Source organism: Thunnus maccoyii, chromosome 7 (assembly GCF_910596095.1).
Source record: "Thunnus maccoyii chromosome 7, fThuMac1.1, whole genome shotgun sequence".
In the NCBI taxonomy this organism is placed as follows: Eukaryota; Metazoa; Chordata; class Actinopteri; order Scombriformes; family Scombridae; genus Thunnus; species Thunnus maccoyii.
The window spans coordinates 25,140,592-25,160,982 of NC_056539.1; the positions used below are offsets into that span (position 1 = coordinate 25,140,592).

The 20,391-nt window shown below is 40.0% G+C and overlaps 1 protein-coding gene across 2 annotated transcripts in view; it reads right to left on the bottom strand.

The window, feature by feature from the left end:
- Positions 1-20,391, bottom strand: part of ror1 (receptor tyrosine kinase-like orphan receptor 1) — a 136,444-nt gene that overhangs the window by 14,859 nt on the left and 101,194 nt on the right. For both annotated transcript variants that reach the window (XM_042417130.1, XM_042417129.1), the window contains one exon: positions 56-183. In XM_042417130.1, coding sequence (XP_042273064.1) covers positions 56-183 — 128 coding nt within the window. The remainder of the gene's footprint in view (positions 1-55; positions 184-20,391) is intronic.

Below are 20,391 nucleotides of genomic sequence, written 5' to 3' on the forward strand. Positions count from 1 at the left end.
TTTTTTTTTACAGGAAAGGGGTCAAACATATTAAAATGCATCGTCTGTTTCTCACCTGTGATCTGGGTCTCGATCTCGCCCTGCATCTGCAACGAGTCCACGAAGATGCTGCGGTTACCGATGAAGCGGGCGCAGGCGATGCCTCTGTACGGCTGGCAGAATCCCTCTTCATCGAAATCATCCCTGAGACATACAGAGAGACATCGGAGAATTTAAAGTTTGTTTACAGGTATCTCAACAATATCAACACATACCGTATTTCTGCAATATTTGTACAACTGGAAGACATCTGCAGATAGATACAGATGCACAAAAATGCAGCAATACACAGAAACACCACTAGAGGTCAGGCTTTGTTTGAATATGACACAAAACCGACTTGTTGCACTTCTGTGGAGGGAAAGGCTGTTTCTTGTTGCTGGTCCTAAAACAAGAGGTCTGCCTTTGCTTGGATAAAGATATGTCACACACACTCAAAGATCTAAAACACACACACACACACACACACACACGTCCCTGTTCATGGCATAGATCCTTTAAGAATGAATTCTTGGCTGTTTGACTTTATTCCTGTTTATGGCAGAGAGTTGTCATCATGAGCCATAATCTGAAACATATGCACACACAGAGAGAAAGAGAGAGAAAGGGGTTGATGATTATGTTTTCACAACTATACAACTTTAACTTCCTTCAGTGACTCTTGATTTTTTGGCCCTTTCATAGTTTACATATTCATTCTCCGTTCTCACCCGTCTTTTTAAATCCATTTATCTCTCTCCTGCTTCCTTGTTCTGCTTCAATCTCTCACCTCTCTCATTTCACATACACACACACATACACACACACAAACCACATGCTGACTAGCGGGCTATTCGCTCAGTGTGAGATCACTGTGTCATGTGCTTTAAGTCGTGCCATATGGGGACTTTAAGACTAGGCACAACCACAATATATAGGGTTAGTGCACGATGCCACTGCGCATGCACTCACACACAAACACACACAAAACCAAGCACAAAAGAACCATATTGTAGTTATTGGCTGATCATCCTCATACTTTACACACACTGCTGCTCAACTGATGCCAAAAAGAAGCACTCCAAACACTCCAAACATGACATTTGCCTCTGAAAGAGCTGTTTTTAATATTAACACAGAGACTAACAAGTTTGTTTGTTGGTAATTTAATATACATGTTCTACTTTGTCCTTTGATACATCAATGTATTGCTTCCATTTTATGAAAAACAGTAACGCACTGCTTCATTTCACATCGTGTCCAACTGTAAAATAGAGTCTCTTGAGGCTTTATGCTTCATTCGCATCCAATCATGTCTGCTGCCTCGTTGCTGGTGAGAGTCAGGTAGTTAACAAGCGACGTAACAATGTGTGCATTGCACTAATTACTCCACAAAAAACAGGGTGACAATAGTGCAGGCATGCACACGTAAATGCATGGACATCCAATGGCGGCACAAAAACACAAATCATATCGCCTTAGTAACGTTGAGGGTGTGTAAGCATGGTGTGAGTATAGGGTCATTAGGTTCCCTCTCTCTGAGGAGTGTTAAGTGACTGAAGGGCCAAGGTCAGCTCTCTCCCTCTACCCCCGTCTTTACAAATCTAAATGGGCTTTCCAGACATGGACACACACACACACACACACACACACACACACACACACACAGAGAACTACAGGGCAATGGTCTATATACTGCCGATTCCACAGAGATATGGTAACATTACATTTATAGCTTAATACAGGTTTAAGCAGATTTTATCCTCCAAATATGTAATTTCCTACTAAAATGTGGAAATCAGTAATAATGAGTTCATGTTGCGGTGTGCCTGCAGACGGCTTAGCACCCCTTCATCAAGCCACAAACTCCTAAACTGCTACATCTTCAGATATTTTTCCTTTGGCAAAGAGCTTCATCTCTTTAGGTGAAAATCATGTCTGGCAGTGTAGCTGTAAGGGGAGAGTCTCGCAATAAAAAAGCTGCCACACTGTGCAGTAGATGAATGATTTGAGGGATAGTTGATTGATTGGGCTGTTACATTCTGGATGTAATGAACCAGAATATGAAAAAGGGAGCTAAAAGCAAACACACACACACACACACACACACAAACACACAAGATACAGGGTGAAGGCTGGAGTGTGTCCAGGGCAGTTTGGTTGTGCGTCACAGAGGATGGTGGACACACACATCCCCTCTAACATCAAGCCACACACAGACAAGTAAATGACAAGGGAGAGCAGACGATACACCACAATGCAGCCAGATCCCCGCCGGGCAAATTACAACTCTGAACCGGTCCAAACAGCCTCAACCAAACCAGCTCAGCCCAAATCACAAATCGCCCCTCACTGCTTTCTATATTTTAATTTCTTTCACTCTTTTCCAACTCCACTTAGATTGAAAGCCGAGTCTGAGAGGAATTCATGCAACAGCGCAGTTGGAAAGTGTCTGTATCCTGTTCTGTGAAGTAGCAATAACTTACAAACATGGCTAAGAAGATAAATGGAAAGGAAAGACACATCTACAAAAACCCAGTGGCTGTGAGACATCTGAGGGTTTCTAGTTTTGTCTTTGTGCTTCCATTTATTTCTGTGTGAGCGTCTGTGTGTGTTTTTGTGCATGTCAGCTATCCCAGGCAGGGTGAGCCAAATGCGGTTGCTATTTGTGTAAACAGTGGATGGCTGTTCAAGCCTTTTATTTTACACACCAACGCCACGGGCCCTCTGTGTAATGTTTTATAATAGTTAATTACAAGGAGAGGCTTTTCCCTCTGAGACCCGATCTATAATCCAGATCTAAACAGAAAGGCCAGCCTCACCACAGAACCTAAACAAGGTATTGAGGACATTGATTCATTGTCCAATTAAATTTTTTCCAACCTCATTATTTATTGAGGGAAGTGCTTGCTAAGCAGCCATGCTCTTTTTCCAGCACCACCCTGATTCACATCCATATGGTTACATGCATTCACACCTGGGTGGTGCCAGTGAAACCAAGACTGCAGCTCCATTGCTTAAGACAGCCTAAATGTTGGCTGTTCAGAGAAGAGGGACAAAGCTTTTTAATACATCCTGAAGGATGGTGATAAGGTTTTTTATTCTAAAACTGTGCACATAGTATGCAGAATTTTATTGCATTTTTTTTTATTATTTAAGAAAGAGATGTGAGCAAGGCAAGCCAGTGAAGAAGTATGGAGAAAGTAAAATATGAAAAGTTGAAACTTTTAACTCAGGTCCTCTTGGTTTGATTATTTATAGAAATTAAGACAACAAGACAAGTTAGGCAATATTTATAAAATGGCAACACCCTAAATATATCAAAAAGGCACATAAATAGAAGCAGAAATAAATAGGTCAAGGATAGCTGAACTAGATAAATACAAAAAAGGGAAACTCAGCCAGAAATCATTTGCAAAAAAAATTTACAAAAAAACAAAACAAAAACAAACTGGCAACATATCTGCAAAGCACCAACAGTATATAATTACACACATGAGCGAGTATTTATTTAACTGTAGGCCTAGAGCTCACACAAAACTCCAGCATATAAACATACAAAAAGACAAGCACTAGTTTGTATATTGTCCTGTTCACTTTCTCATATACACAAATGTATGGGTACACAAAGGAGGCTCAGATCTTTAACTGATAAACCAGAAACTGTTGACATGATGAATCAAGCCATTTTTTGTGTGTGTGTGTGTGTGTTTTGGCTGCAACGTTATAAAAACAGAAAATTTGAAAGTAGATTTCACTTGAATAAAAATGTTTTAACACAGAAACAGACACACGTACACTTTCTTGACCCCAGTGAGAAACGTTAAGAGTTTATGACTGATGACAAATACAACACTAACAGGAAAGGGAGAGTTTTTTAAAGTTGGGGAGGTTGAATGTTCAAACCCACAAAAATGAATGATTCATTGAGAGTCAACTCTGCACTTAATCATCTTCAGAAAGATGTGCGATTTGGCGCAAAGGACAAAATGGACTGGATTCCTGCAAATATCATAATCGATCAAAATGTCAATTCTTTCCCTACCTCCGCAGGATCTGCCAACACTCCCCACTCCACCTCCAACTTTCCCTCCACCTCTCTCTCAACATGAGGCTCTCTCCTGCAAAGATGACTCTTCTTCAGTTTCAACTGTTTCAATCCTTCCACCGAGACAGTCAGAGGATCAAACAGAAATGAAACAAGAAGAAAAAAAAAAGTCCACAAACTCGACAACGTCAGAAACAAGCATCGGTTTTTGGGCAAAGCTAGTGGCATGCTGGTTTATGCCGCAGCAAAACCCCGACAGTTCTTTTATTAGTTTCATTGTCAGTCTGTGTGATCTGTCCAAACTCCACTGCTGGAAAAATCTATATTTTCGAGCCATGCAGAAGGTGCAAAAGACACAGAATATTTGAATCTATGGCTTAAAAAAGGGAATTACTGTATGTACAGCTCAGACTGATGAGCATTAAGAAAAACTACAACTCCTGATAGTATTTTGAATGCATTACTTTCTCAATTCATCAAAACTTTAAGGGGTGGCCTTTTTAACCTTTTGAAAATATTCAAAATATTTGCATCTTCAAAAACACTTGTGTGGAACATCCTCTGTACCACATGCTCTGCTTATTCCAGAATAAATAAACTTGCTTAGGGTTTCATTGTTGGGCCTACACTCTGGTTGAGGTTTTGATTATGGAAGAAATCTTTAAGTCTTGGGCATGTAAACTTGGGTATTCCTCATCAAGAAGCTGTGGGTTGGGATGAAGGGTTTGTGTTGAGTTTTGAGGTTAAGAGGATGTGAAACTCAACACTCTTTGTTGGAGGGGATATAGAAAAGATGGGATTTAAGGGTGAGGAGGCGAGGGGCGGATCCCGATGACATTTTAGATTTCAGGGTTTCGTTTCCAGGAGCTGCTGTGGGTGCTGAGTGAAGAGGAGATGAGCTGCCGGCACCATGAGGTCACAGCTGTTGTATCCTGATTGGGGATGCCCCTCCGCTTGTGCTATATGTGTTTTTTAAAGACACACTCCCTGGTTTTGTTTCGGTGCCAGACAGCAACCCCAAATATCCAAATTTCCTCACAGCTTTCAGATGTTTGGAAGCTCATCTATGAACTGTGGTGACTTTTGGAACAACAATGACCTGGCAGAGATTTCGGGGATCTGAGGGTGCTATTCAACACAAATCAGGAAGTGTGTGTGTGTGTTTTTTTTAAAGGACCAAACCAATGTTTTAACTTATAAACCACAAATTTTATGAGTACTTTACTATCTTGTTATTTCATTCTATTTTAAGGGTGCCTCTTTAAAATCTGTACATGGACAACAGATAAAAAGTTGTTTTGTAGGATAACTCTGGCTCATTTACAGCTCATATTTTTCTGTTGTTGGGCCTCGTCTCTAACAAATTAACCACTAAAATGAATAAAATAAGCTAAAATAAATAAATAAGTATATTTTTTGCAACCTACTGTTTCCTACTGTTCCAGGCAGTCATTGGTTTCCACTGATTTCCATACACTATTCAAATCAAATATTAGTGCAGATTGCACTTCATACTTTTCAAATCAATCAATCTGTACTTCAACTTTACAAGCTTTACAATATAGCAATAATCTAACACTGACAAAAATGAATGCAGAATTGATTTTCAACATGATAAATTGCACATCTCAAGCAAGTTTTATGTCTGCCGAATATCAAAGGAAAATTAATGTAAAGCAATTAACAGAACGCATCCAAAATTTCTAAAATACAGCAGCATATTCTGCAAAATGGTTAGTAGTGATGTAAAGTAAGTTGTTTAAGGTAAAAGACCTAAAGAATACCACAGTCTGTTTAAGTCTGATTTGTAGTTTTATTTTAAATATTTGTTAGTGGTTGTGATGAGTGTGTCAATGTGTTTCTGTATGATTTTGCAATAATGTAAAATTGAAAAGAGTGAATGCAGAAGTGATTTTCTGTATGAAAATCTGTATGATTTTGCAATGAACCTGCTGGAGTTGGTAAGATTAGGTGACGTATGGAAGGGATGACATCCAAAACAGCTCATGAGTTGGATTTCGATATGTTTTTGAGCTCAATGACTCACTGGGATACTACTCCCTTGTGGCTTTTTAGAGGGTGTTTGTGAATGTATGTGTTTGTGTGTGACATGGTGTGCGTGTACAGTATTATAGGGAGGGTGTCCAACAACAAATCAAGGACACTTGTGGGTCTGGAAAGGAACGGATGGACAGAGAAGATGAGAAGAAGAAAACAATGGATAATCGCATGGCCGCTGTCCTCAAGAGACTGCATTGCCTCACTCGAAGTAAGTCTGACATACACGATAAAAAAGATCAGAAAACAAAATCTGTTCAGCATTATTCTGACTGTTCACAATTATGAAAAGGTACCACAGAATTAGTACTCAGCTAAAACATAAATTTTGAATGTTGCCAAAGTTTTATCTGTGCAATGCTGGTGAATTGCATAATGATATTTCGCAATGATCAACAATGACTGTAGGGCTGTTTTTGGGCTCTCTATACGGCTCATGGACAGTGTAACTTCATTACCATAGGAGAATTGTAGAATGCGTATGTGGTTGCAGTGTGTAATGATCTCTCACTGACAGGGAGCCAAAACGGCCACCAGAGGCTGAGGTTGATTGGGGTCTGTGGCTGCCAGTGGCCCGTGACCGCAGTGGGAATGAACAGCGAGCAAGGGCAACTGAGGCGCTGCATTAGGATACAATGGAGAATGAAAAGGCCCTCCTGGGTCCTCGTGTTACTACTGCTTACTGACTGCAACAATAGAGACTTCTGTCAGAAGGAAGGACGGAGAGATTCAGAGCGTACTGGCAAAGGAGGGAAGCAAGAATGTAAATGTAAGAGATGGGGAAGAGAGGACACCAAGGACAGATTTAAGTTGGAGTATTTTCTTCTAGTAAAATATATTAAAAATGGTCACATCTGATCAACAGCTCTTTAGTAGAGATCAAAGGAATCATGAAGATTTGTTTCAGTGGGGCAACATCTTTGATGATAAGTGGATTTTTGTGCAGTGGTGCTTTGAGCTAAATGTCAGCATGTTAGCATACTAGCAAGTTAAGTATGTATAATGTTTACCAGGCTCATCATTTTAATTTTGCTTTTTAGCATGTTAACGTTTGCTAATTGTTGTTAGTTTGTTGTTGTTAGTCTTGTGGGTATTTGGTGATAGCCAAACTATTGGACTAATTACAATGTTGACCTGATGATGGCGCTAGATGAAAAGTTATTTCAATTCATCCTGGAATGGACTTGAATGTCTGTACCAAATTTTATGACAATCCATCCGATAGTTGTTGAGACCTTTCACTTTAAAACACAAATGTCAACATCATTTTGGCACTTGAGGAAACATTAGGAGGTCACCAAAGTCAGTAGCATTCATCATCTGGGGATCATAAATGTCTACACAAAAATTACAAAATGGTAATCCATCCAATAGTTATTCAGGCTGGATTAAAGTTGTGGACGGACCGTTGTACCAACATGTAGCCATGCTGCTAGTGTGCCTAAAAAATGCAAAGGGGCTGCACTGGTGTGGACAAGCTGCTACAGATACTCGTGAGGAGTTGAAATACAATCCACAAAGTCTTATTTGAGTAATAGGTCCATTAGTTTGAAGGCTTATCAGACAACATAACACTGCACAGCAGCTTGTAATACAATCAGACAAGATTTTAAAACTAATTTTATCCTTTGCATTAATGATCACAAGGTAAACAGTAGAATAATGTGTTACAAATTTACAAAAATATAGTTGACTGGCCAGTGCAATGCTTATTGGACAATATTGCATTGCATTGTAGCGGGATTTAAGCCAGGTTTAACCTTTTTGCAGAAGCCCTGTGCATCAAAACCCCCACTGTGTCAATGGGGTGGTCTCATTGAAATGAATGACGAGGATGTGTTTTTTCACGCGGCGCTAATGTCGGTCTGAAAACGTCCTTTAGTCACGCTGGCTATCTCCGCTAATGCTAAATATACAGTTCTTGTTCATATTTCAAACAAGCAAGTGTTCCTGCTGCCAAAAAAATGTAAAATGCATGACTTCCAATGAGTCTGAGGAATTTTCCCAGAAAGACATAACAAGCCGTGGTTTGTTAGAACAGTAAAGCGTTATGAAATTGCCAATGGTTGAATTACTCTTGATGTGAGATAGAAAGTAAACATTTATTTATGTTAACATTTCACTGAATGTAACTTGGATACCAATCTTATCTAAAACAGGGCTCAGAATGACTCCCAGATATACTGTATATGCTGGCGCTTGACGTGTTGGACTGCACTCTGCTGAAGAATTTGTTGTAGGGCCTAGACTTTGCCCACACAGGTTGGAAGTCAGGACTATGAATGAAGCTAAAGAGTTTTAATAATAGGGTTAACACATACATGGTGATTCGACATGCAGGGAGGGACCCTACATCAATCCTGTCACTCCTCACAACGCTCCTGACCTGGTGACATCACTTCCCCTAAGGAGTGCATGGTATCAGGAGGTCCTGATAGGGGGGAGGGGGAGGTGTCAATCTGCCTGTCAATTTGGCAAGACAGGAGGGCAAATATGTCTCCTAAAACCTAACATAAACCCAGTGGTGTTTATACAGACACATACACACACAAATAAATGGAGCACAGGGGTTACGCAGTAAAATCCATTACTAAAGAGGAGAATTAGAGGAGGAGAAGTTTTGGTTTGACTAATGACTGACCCACTGAGTGTAGAGATCCCTGAAAACAAATGACACAGTTAGATAGAGCACAGAAAGCCTAGGAAAGTGAAAAAAAAAAAACGAGGAAAGTAAAAAGTGAAAGAGGAGGGAGAGAAAAGTGTAAGTCAGGGAGAAAAAGAGAAAGAGGTTGGGTGATAATTGAGGAAAACAGGGAGACTGAGGACTGGAAACAGTTAGGAGATCTAAAAAAATCTTTTTATTTTGGTACTGTGCATTTATCATAATTTACAGGTGACGAGGTGCCGCAAAAATCTGACTGAAACTAGCAGTATGGATCTTTTTATCATGGCTTTACAGACAATCAATACAAAAGGGTATAGTACTTGAAAATATATTTTATAAGAAGTATTTTTCCCCCCTGGAGCAGTTTTATAAACTTCATTCTTGTTTTCCATTTTTGTTGCTATAAAAATTCCTGTCTTCGGTTTTCTTAATAGTGTTCCTTGAACTGACTCCAAAACATCCGTGTGGAAATAATAATAACAGGAAAAGCAAAGAGCACAAAAGAAAGAACAGGGGGAAAGAGATAGCCGAGAGCGAAGCTACTTCTGTGATTTAGACAGCATGTAACCCTCTCTCTCTCCACACACACACACACATACACACACACACACTTTCCTGCATGATTTACGACAGCTTATTGCCTAGATCCCAGATCCCAATCTGAACACACAAAGGCAGACACTTAAAAAAGACAGGAGGACACATGTTTTGGCTGACTGGCTACTGACGGAGCTGAAGGAACAAGAATACACACGTTTAAACACAAGCATGGCTTCCTGACGAAAGTGGAATAATCCTTGATGAGAACGATTAAGAGTCACTAAAGGCTCTGTATTGTCGGGAAGGAAAACACTGAGTCCATAAATAATCCCTCTTTACACACTCTGCTGTAAAAAGGCGTATGTAGGACGCAGAAAACTAATAAAAAGGGCTTAAAGACTTGTTAAAGCATAAACAAAGGATCATTTTTACAAAGCTGTTAAACAGCTGTTGACAGTATCCTTCATTACGTCTTTGTCCAATTCAGCATTTTTCAGTTATGTTTTCAGGTATAAATCAGTGGAAAATGTATCTCAAAGTTAAACTCTCAGTTACTCTTCCTGCAGTGATCCAATGACAGTAACCTTGTTGAATGCGATGCAGCTGCAAGATTTACTGATGACTTATTGATGACTACTTATGACTTATACACTGTTCCTCTGCTTTTGGTATCACTACAATAATTACTTTCCCTGTCCTCACATAAAACCCACATCTGACGTTCAGTGAATTCAGGCATGTCGCCTGATGTCTCTGAGGACTGTGGAAAAAATAAGCGGATATCACCTCATTAAGCTGAAGCACGCTGAAGAAATGTGGGCACAACAGAAAGGGAAGTCACAACATTTCATCAGAAAATGACTCCTGGTGCACACTGAAGATCACAGTCGCAGTTATATTAGTGACATTAATCCCTGGCTCAAAGGCTGTGTTCACTATTACACGTCTTAATGCTCAAATCTGATCACAACCGCGTTTGTAAGTGACATGTATCCGGCTCTGGTGCGAATACCTAAACTGCCACACATGCATACAACGATAACAACAATAATGTGATTTGTGCGACAGTCAGATCATAAAAGGCGGATGGCATGGATGTGCTAGCGTTCGGTTACGATAAGTTCCTTCCGGTTTGTCTTGAATAGAAGCTTCTCCATGAATGTCAAACAAATTCGAAACTTCCTCGTCTCTCCGTTGACCTGTTGCTGTTGTTTTTCCTCCTCCGTGTTTACTGTTACCAGGCTGTGAGGTGCCAACACTGAACGATGACGACAGGCGATATGTGCAGGAAAGTGAGATGTTTAACAAAAAACAAAAAAAAACATGAACTCCTATCTGAGTGTTCTGACAGCGCTTGGACAGCTAGAGATCAGATATGAATCAGATCTTGGACCACGTATGCAAGAGACTCAGATCTGATATGAAACAATCTGATTTGGCTTCTTTACACTGCAGTGGAAATTTACCGAACAACTGACCAATACAACATAAAAAGAATTGTTAAACTATGTATAATGTCTATTAAACACCTATGTAACTGAAGTAATTGACTTATACACCGATTTTATGATCTATGACCTTTTTATACTGTAATCACATTGTTTTTTCTTGAGTAGATGTCTCTCCAGATCATGTTCTTTGTCTTGTTTAAAGAAAATTTGATGATCCTGAATCTAAGAAGTGATTGTTATAAAAAAAAGAGCAATGAGACTGACAAGGTGTGAAACTGATGTCACAGAGGAGTTGCGCAAAGGTCACACAAACACGGTATATAAGTTCCTGATTAAGCATTCATTCCTTGAAGCTTGCACTGATGTACTGCTTTCCATGCCCATGTAATAAAGAAGTCTTTAAATCAGAAGCCTGGATTCAGACTTTTGTTTAATTAAAGATTTTCCATGAACCTATTTCAATGAAAAAAAAAGATCTCTGTCACTTTGAGGCAAAGAAATCAGATTCTGGCTACTTTAGCATGTAATGTGAATGTAGCCAAAGATAACTTGTGGTGCAACAAGTGAGACTTTTGTGAAAAAAATTACAGGGAGGACTCAAAACACACAAACCTGGATAGTTCTCAACAAATGGATAAAATTACATACAAGCCTGAAAACAGACATCTATATGCATATACACACGCATACTGTACACTCACAACCTTTCTGATAATCTTCCATTATAAAGATAATTTACAGGCTCTTGAGCTCTTAAAAACAAACATGAATAAACAACACATTATTCAGCTGGTACAAAGGCCAAACACATACTCTCAGACCTATCACCCAGATTTTTCAATGTGGTCTAGATAAATATTTACGTGAGAAGAGGTGGGAGCTAAACCCAAAATGCCTCCCAGTCATATGCGTGCAATTTGATAAGCGCCAGGTCAAATAAATACAAAACTGATTGATAAAAGGAGCTCAGCTGAAAAAAAAGGGTAAAAGGGTAACCTTTATCAACACTCCCTACATCAAACTGCATTGATCTAGTTAAGTTCTACAAATTACCAAACATCCTCTGGCTCAGACTTGCAGGATACATGACCAAACTGCAAACAAAAGCCTCTATTTATACCTTGAAATACTTGAAGCGGGCTGTGTCTCCCTCTGTTTCTCTCATACACTTCACCAGCACCACCGAGGGCAAAGAAAGAACACTCTCTGTGCATACTTGTCTGCATGTATGTGTTTTTTTTTCTGTTCGGGACTGTGTGTGTGTGTGTATGTGTGTGTTCATGGGAGGTTTAGGGCAGAGTTCAGGGAAACCCCACATACCCCATCTAGGCCTTGTAACCCTTAGGGAGAAACTATGATTCACACAGACACACACACACGCACACACTTTTTGTTGAACCACAGACTTTACCAGACCTGACCTTGACCAGACCTGCCAACAGGATCACCAACAGACAGACACAGGGGATTCTGGGAAACAGGAAACAGGAGGTGGGCCCTGTCCGAGCCGAGTGTGAAAGCCTCGTTCATAATGAGTTGTGTATGAACCTCTTGATCTAAAGAGTGTAAAGAGAGACTTATACCTTACCTAACACCTGATAATGTAATAATTGTTTTAATGGCTGATTATGGTTCCCCACATGTGTGTGTGTGTGTGTGTTCACATGTGCCTGCCTGTATGTGTGTGAAGCCCCCTGATCTGGGCAGCATTTAGCAGAGAGGCATCCAGGCTTGTGGAGGAGGGGGGGGGGGCTGTGGTGGGATCTCTGGTTTCAAATAGTGGTGGTGCCCAGGGACCAGGTCATGTCAAAGGCCCTGTCCCTGATGAGTCATATTAGGGCCCTGATCCCCAATCAATCAGCACTGCGCTAAAAAGAATCCACAACAAGACGGCAATTAAGCCCCGCCGAGGGCTTAACTAAACACGTGCAAGAGATAGGGTTTGTAAGAGTAACTGCGTGTGCAGTTCTTAGACTCTGTGTTTTATGTAGGACTGCAAGCATGCACATTTGTGTGACTGCGTGTGTGGGTGAAAGTCTTGTGAAACAGAAAAAAAAAAAAGAAAGCTCCAGTCTACTCCGGACGTGAAAAGTAGAGGACAGAGGTGAAAAAAGTCTCAGTAGACTGTCTTTGTTTTTCCTTATGTATCACGAACTATATACACATAGTGGTGGCATACATACACATCCAATCATTGAAACCCTGTCCAAAAATAAATGCAAACACAGACAGAATTCCCTCTCCCTATTTTTTTTTTTTTTTTTACCTTTTCCCACACAGGTTTAATCCATTTTCCATGTTTGGCAGTTAACAGCACTACGAAGCTATAATGGGGATACTGCAGCGGCTGTTAAACTAAGCTGAAAAAACTCCACTGGTACAAAGCCTGATGAGTTCCAAAGAGAGAGACATATTTTTTTAACAGTATCCCAAATTGAAATAAGTTTAGCAGAACCCTTGTGTTAGTCTGATGTAGAGTGTTGAAGTGGATCAGTATGTGGCAGAGGAGTAGTGCATCCAAAAACTGAGTGGGCCTGTCAACCCCTCAGTCTGAATGGGTGCAATGCTTGTGGTATGGAGCAAATCATCATCAATCCTGGCCAGTATCGGAGAACCACAGCAGTGTTGACACTGGCACCGAGGTGAGGAGAAGTGAAACCAAAATCCACAGTTTCTCAACAGAACATGGGCTAGTTCACAGTCTGAGCTAAGAGCCTATTGTGACCAAAAACAGCATGTGCTGTATGCTGAGGGCAGCCGAGTGGTGGAATGAGATGGAAGAGTGTTTTTTAACCAGTGGGCTTGGGTTCAAACCTGCATATCTCTCTGGCTCCACTGTCCTTAAGCAGGACATTCAGAGCCATATCAAGTTTTGTGCTTCATTTCAGATTCTGCACCTACAATAGGGAGGCACATTTAAGACACCATCTAAAGTGATGTTAGTACACACATGCACCTCTTGCATTCAAAGAAGGATCATAGGAATATTAGGAAGAGATGTAGTAAGTGTCCTGCAACTTGCAAGGGTGGGTTTGGTGTGGAAATTTCTCATTCCTTAAATAAATGTGTGCAGATACATTAAGAAGGCTGTGTTGCGGAAAATAAAATTAACCTGTATTTTATAGAAAGAAAAGGAGCTGCACTGTATGAAAAACAGTCAATACATGAAAATAAATTTTTGACAATAGTTGTAGAATCAAAGAGCAGACAGGGAGCTGTGCACATGTGCTGATTAAACTTGAACGTGACGCTCACTGTGCAGCTAACTCACGATGGCGACTGCACCATATTTATAAGACATTTATCTTGTGGCGACACCAGTGTTAGTCTGTCGGTCTATATCTTTTCAATATCTGAGAGAGACAATGCCAGATATAGCTGATAGCAAAATATCTTTAAGAGATGTTCTAAATATTGTTCTGAGTTAAAACCTCAATTGCAGTTTTAGTAAATGTTTGGACATGTTGTTAAATCATTAATGACGGCTTTGGAAGCTGATGTTTGCCAGACAAAACCCCTAAACGGCTCCTTTTTTTTTATCCTCCTACAAACGTGGAACCTTGCAGGCAGCACCGCACAGTGATTGTATAACTACCTGCCATCTTAATAAATCAGATGCTAATTACACAGACGTTGTAAGTACAAACCTTTCACAACAGCTGTAGATGTTGAAGAAAAACATAAATTTCAGGATATCAATCAAACTATTATGAGTACGGTACACACATATTTTAGCACCTAATACCTGTGAGCAAGCCTGAGCAAAGCTTCGAGATCAACTTTGTGTGACATCTTCAAGTCATTACACATTTTGGAAACTACTTCCTTAAACTAATTTGTCAATCAACTCATGCACCGCTGTGGGTAAGACACACACACACACACACACACACACGCGCGCTACAGTCCTGTCTACACAAAGTCAAATTACTCCCTCCTTTTAACTCTTTGATGCTTCGACTAGATTGCCAGCGGGCTGATGGCAGTGAACGCCTCGCAGTCCTTGTCACGTCAGCTCCAAGGACAATTTAATCCAGTGTTGACGGCTGGCTAATTACGGAGCCATTTGCCGTGTGTTGGTTAGTTTCTAGCTTCACACCACACACACACACAGCTATACAGTATATATAGATACATACAAGTTGCGGGCAAGGTTTTACAGTATAAACACACATGCAAGGTAACAGTTAAACAAACCTGATTAGAGTAATTACACTGAGTCGTCAAATTACAGCTAAACAAGATCTCAACTGGGAAATTAATTACAAAATTATAGGTGCCTAGATGTAAATAAAGGTCTTACTGTATTACATAGTTATTTGAAGACTATGATCAAATACATATACACACATAAATCTAAACATTAACAAACCAGCGCTGTTCAATTGTTCTATTTATTGACAAAAGTGGCTTTAATTTGAGAGTAAAATATTCGTCAAATAAGGTCTTTCGGTGTTTGAAGTTGAGTAATGAGGAGGCGAATGCTGTCGGCCATCAATTCTTTTAAAAGGGAAATGAGTTGAAGCAAATGACAGGAAGATTGAAAATAAGCAAGGAGCAGAAAGGTTAGAGCAGAGACAAAAAAGAAGCCAGTAAAAACAGGGCCGAGAGAATCTGTTCTTTGTTAAAACTGTCTCCTTTATTCTCAAGTGCAGAGTGGACAGAGGAGAAAGCAGAGAGGCGCAGTGGAGGGAAAAGGGAAAGAAAAAAAAAAAAAAAAAACGCAGCTATTTTTGTAATTTCTTTTTTTTTTTTTTTTTTTGCCAGCGCTGAGAGAAAAGTGGTGAGGAAAGTTTTGAGAAATTTAAACGGCCTTGACAGCCACGGTGTAGTGGTATTAATCTTTTCAAACAGGGAGAAAACCCCTCTATTATAAACACAGACAGAGACTCTGGGATCCGTCCGTTTATCGCTGCTGTCAGATTCAAAACTTTTATATCCAGTAGGTCAAAATTTTAAGGAATAGAAAAGCAAACTGTACACCATGTGTTGTTAGATTCTGATAAATTTCTGTCTTTGTTTTGGAACAGTTTTATTGGTTTTCTGTGATTAATTCAATTGGATCTAACAATGAAAGAAAAAAAAAAAAACTAATGAAAGAACTGAAGAACTTATAAAAGAAATTTACAGTTCAGTTTCTGCCTGCCTGTTTCACATGTGTCTGATGCAACTGTATTTAATCTAACTGATTAATTCGCTTGCAAAAAATGACTAAGAAAAAAGAAAACAGACCGAAAGGAAAGAGAGATAAAAAAGAAGAGGGAAGTGTATAATTGCGTCTGACATGGACAGTTTTAGGCCTGCTCTGTCAGAGTGTGGGCAGTTTGCACGTAGGCCTCAGTTAGGAGTTATTAACTGCCTCTGATCTGAGCTTACAGCTAAACCTCCTGTCGGCTCACACAGCTAATCACACCTGAACGCCGCCAACCCTGCAAAACCCAGGAATCAAAGAACAACATGCAACCCTGAGTGTTAATGGTACCATCCTCCTCCTACTCTGCTAACACTGTTTTTCTTTCACTCCCCTCACCCTCCCGCCGTCTCCATCATGTTCTTTTTTTCTGCAAGTGAAGGAAGTGTGGCAGGGTGCGGAGAGAGAAAGAGAGAGGGGGAGAAAGTTAGGGGGTCTAATTTTGGCAGGTGAGACTTTTTCCCCTCACCCTGTGTTTGTTCTGGCTCTATGAAAACATCTCCGAGGAGGAGAGAAGAGGGAAGGAGGAGGAAGATGGAGGGAGGAGGATAAAGAGAAAGAGCATGGGCGGGTGTAGAGTAGAAGCCCTCGTCTGTCTCTTAGTTTACGATAACTGCTGGCATATTGATGAACTTTGGACTGGACATTAACTGGACTCAGCTGTAGATGCAAGACTCTAGACTTGGACTTGAATCAGGCTTAAAGGGAAACTTCAGTATTTTTCAACCTGGACCCTATTTTCCCATCTTTTTGTGTCTACTTGACTAATGGGGACAACAATTTTTTAAATTAGTCCAGTTATCTGACGAGGCAATTGCACACTGTCAATGTGCATCCACTAAAAGTGCTTGTTTTTTTCCACTGACAGGCTTAGACACAAAGAGATGGGAAAATAGGGTCCAGGTTGAAAAATACTGAAGTTTCCCTTCAAGTCACAAAAATTAGAAGTTGAGAGTTGACTTTTGGGAAACATGATTTTTGGCTTTCTTGCTGAGAGTTAGATGAAAAGATCATTACCACTCTCATATCTATTTCTTGGCCAGGTGCAGTTAACTTCCTGAAGTCTTGTGGTCAGTGTGAGGTAGCAAAGCAACTAGCATAGACTTAAAGTAGTTCCTGGCCAAGAAACAGTACACCACATAACCCCCCATAAAACCACAGCGTGCCATTTTTACAATTTAGTTTTTGTATGGTTTAAACAAACAAGACCTTACTTGCTTTTGCGAGCTTTTGCAGTGGTTGTGAGCAGATTTTTTACTTTTGGAATGAGCCAGGCTAGCTGTTTCCCTGGTTTAAAGCCGTTATGCTAGGCTAAGTTAACCACCTGCTGGTTACGGTGTCATATTTAATGGACAAATATTGATCGACGAAAAGGCGAATAAGCTTATTTCACAAAGTGTCAAACTATTCTAGAGCTGCAACGATTAGCCAGTTAACTGATTTCAAGGCCAAATTACTCCACAACTATTTTTTAAAACATTTTTCAAGCAAAAAACCCAAAACATTTGATGGTTCTAGCTTCTCAAATGTGATGATTTGCTGAATTGACTATCTTAACATTTTAGGCTCTTAGCCAAAACAAGCAAATTGAAGACATTACTGTGACCTTGTTACTTATGAAAGCCAGTTGTTCACTACTTTCTATGATTTCATAAACAAAATAATTAATCAAGAAAATGATCGGTAATTTATCTGTAATGAAAATGATCATTAGTTGCAGTTTTTTCTTACGTCTTCATGTTTTGACCTGGTAAAATCCTGGAACAATAAAACATAACTAAGGCAGCCATGGACAGGCACATCATGACCACACAACTTACTTATTTAATCATGAGGCTGCTGCATTGAAAGAACTTGGTGTGTATTAATTTTTTTAAAAAAACACCATTAATACAGCTCATTTGCTTATGAAAACTTATCACTTGTCTTGGATTTGTCTTAAATGACTTGAGACTTGCCTTGGTTGAGCCCCAAAAATTTTTAAAACCAGCTCTGCAAGGAATACTTTCAAATCTAAAAATGACTTCACTAAAGGAAAAGTTCCTGCCTCAAACTTTCCACCATCTCTTCTCTCTTTCTCTCTCTATCTCAATCATCCTCCTGTCACCTCCTTCTTGTATTTCTGCTCTGCTGTAGTTTTATACTAAGGTCTTGGGTAGCGAAGCTGGACACGGGCTGTCTGGATTGTAGTTTAGACCTCTGGCCTGTCAGCTTTGAGTTTGCCTGTGGCTACTCTCAAAAACCCCAACCCTCGGGATACATAAGAACACACACATACTGTAATGTCCCACACACCACAGTGTATACTTAAGCCCGACGTGGAGGTGATGGAAATCAGAGCACAGAGCGAAGCAAAGACAACACGGAGGAAATGAAGTTCATGTTATGTTCAGGTTCAACAAGGTGGGTGGCAAGAATTTTCCCCCCCAATTTGTGAGTAATATTTGTGGGTAATTTATCCCAAGAAAACGGAAGCCACTGTGCTCTCTGTAACCCTCTCTGCTGCATATGTAGAGGTTGGAGGAGATAGAGAGAGAGAGAGAGGGAGACACAAAAAAAATAGTGGAACGAAAATGAATAAATTTCACTTAAACTGACAAGCTTCTGTGCCAGATGTCTTTCCGAAAACGTTGAGTCAAGGAGGAGAAGTTTTGACGCTCAGACAGCTGCAGCATGAGGTAAGCGGACACAGTTCATCGCGTGTCATCATTAGGTGACCTTGTCTTCTTGACGCCTGCCACCCTACTTTACATCTAATAAGTTGCCCGTGACACTAATGATGAGCAGCAGTGACGATCAGCCCACCATCACCGCAGCTCCGCCGCTGTCAAAGGAGGCCCCTGTCCGTTTAAATGAATTCTGCAATGACTATAATGAGACTCAAGATCTCATGCTGTTCTTCGCTCCGCTGCAACACTTTCCTTTACAAGTTGGCTGGAAAAAAAATAAGGGGAACTTAATTTATTTGAACTTGCAAAGTAGAATTTAGCATCTGGCGTGTTGAAGCAAATGTGCCTTAACAAGTTTTAATCTTTCTAATGCTACATCTGGAGCAGCCCTGACGACCGGACAAGAAGCTTCTGTGGGATTGAGCTGGAACGTCGGCCGTTGAGTGCTTGCCTTGCACAAAAACCCACAAATATAATTCTTGCTGTACAAAAAGTCCCATCGTGGTGATTTCCATGGTACTAGGTCCAATTAAAGAAACTACAGCCTGACTGATACTGGATTCTTTGAGGCAGATACTGATATTTCAGTTTCTAAATTACTTAAAACATATCTTTGGCGTTTATGTATGGCAATTTCTTGCTACTTTTCAGACAACATACACGCCGTTATGATATATCTGTATTAAGTTGGTCGATATGTACAATGCATATAATTTCTCTATCGGAAGGGCTCTAAAAGAAACATAATTCATTTATGGAAATACGTTATTTTATCACTAGTTGATCATTTGAAGCCTTTTATAAACCGTCATGGCCTCGAAATGTACCTCATGCATCAAGGCCATGAGGAAGAAAGGTTGTTTTTTTTTAATTCTTGAAAAAGGTACAAGAGGATCCAAAGTTTTCACTGGAAAAACACAAATCTACACAAAAGCTTACAGGTGTGCATGGACTTTAAGAAAGCACATATAGACTTAAAATATCCCGAAAGAGTAGCTATAAGCAGTGACGAAGTTAACAATTATCAGTTTTCTTTTTATTAGATTGTTGCAATATCTTCCCTCTAATATGAGTAATAGGTTTACACAGATCAAGGCAATGTCATCATGTTAATCTCTTCTTTCAACATGTTCAGTAACTTTGCCAAAATCACATCCTCCTTCACTCATTTCGCAGTTTAGTTTATTTCCAATATCTTCACTTTGCTGGCTCTGATGCCACATTCGCTTTCAATTCTATTGATAACTCCCGAGAGAAAACTGCATCGTGAGCCAACTGTCTCATCTAAGAAACAAGCTGTAATTTAGTCGTTCAGGAAAAATTAAAAACATGTAAACAAAGGAGTGGTAGAAACAGATGTTTGAGAAAGAGCATGCGTACATGTTCAAATGTGTGTGACTGTGCACGTATTTGTCTGTGTGTGAGTGGATTTAGTAAGTGTCTGATACCCACTTTGTGCCAGCAGTTTTGATTCACAGAACGCTGCATGGAACATGGCAGTGAGCCTTCCCATAATGTCATTGGGGAAAATCATCCAGCTTAGCTCCTTTGATCCTGCGAGAATCAAATGAGCTGAGAAAGTTCATAGAGTTTTATCCCATAACGCTGGGGAGACATCTAAACAAAGCAAAGGAAGCTAGCCAGACTCAGACACAATTTTTGATTTGGGCAGCAGCGTTACGATCGCCAAAGAACATGAAAATGTTTTAGTGGAGTGTATTTCTTGATTCTTTCTGAAAATATTTTGTATC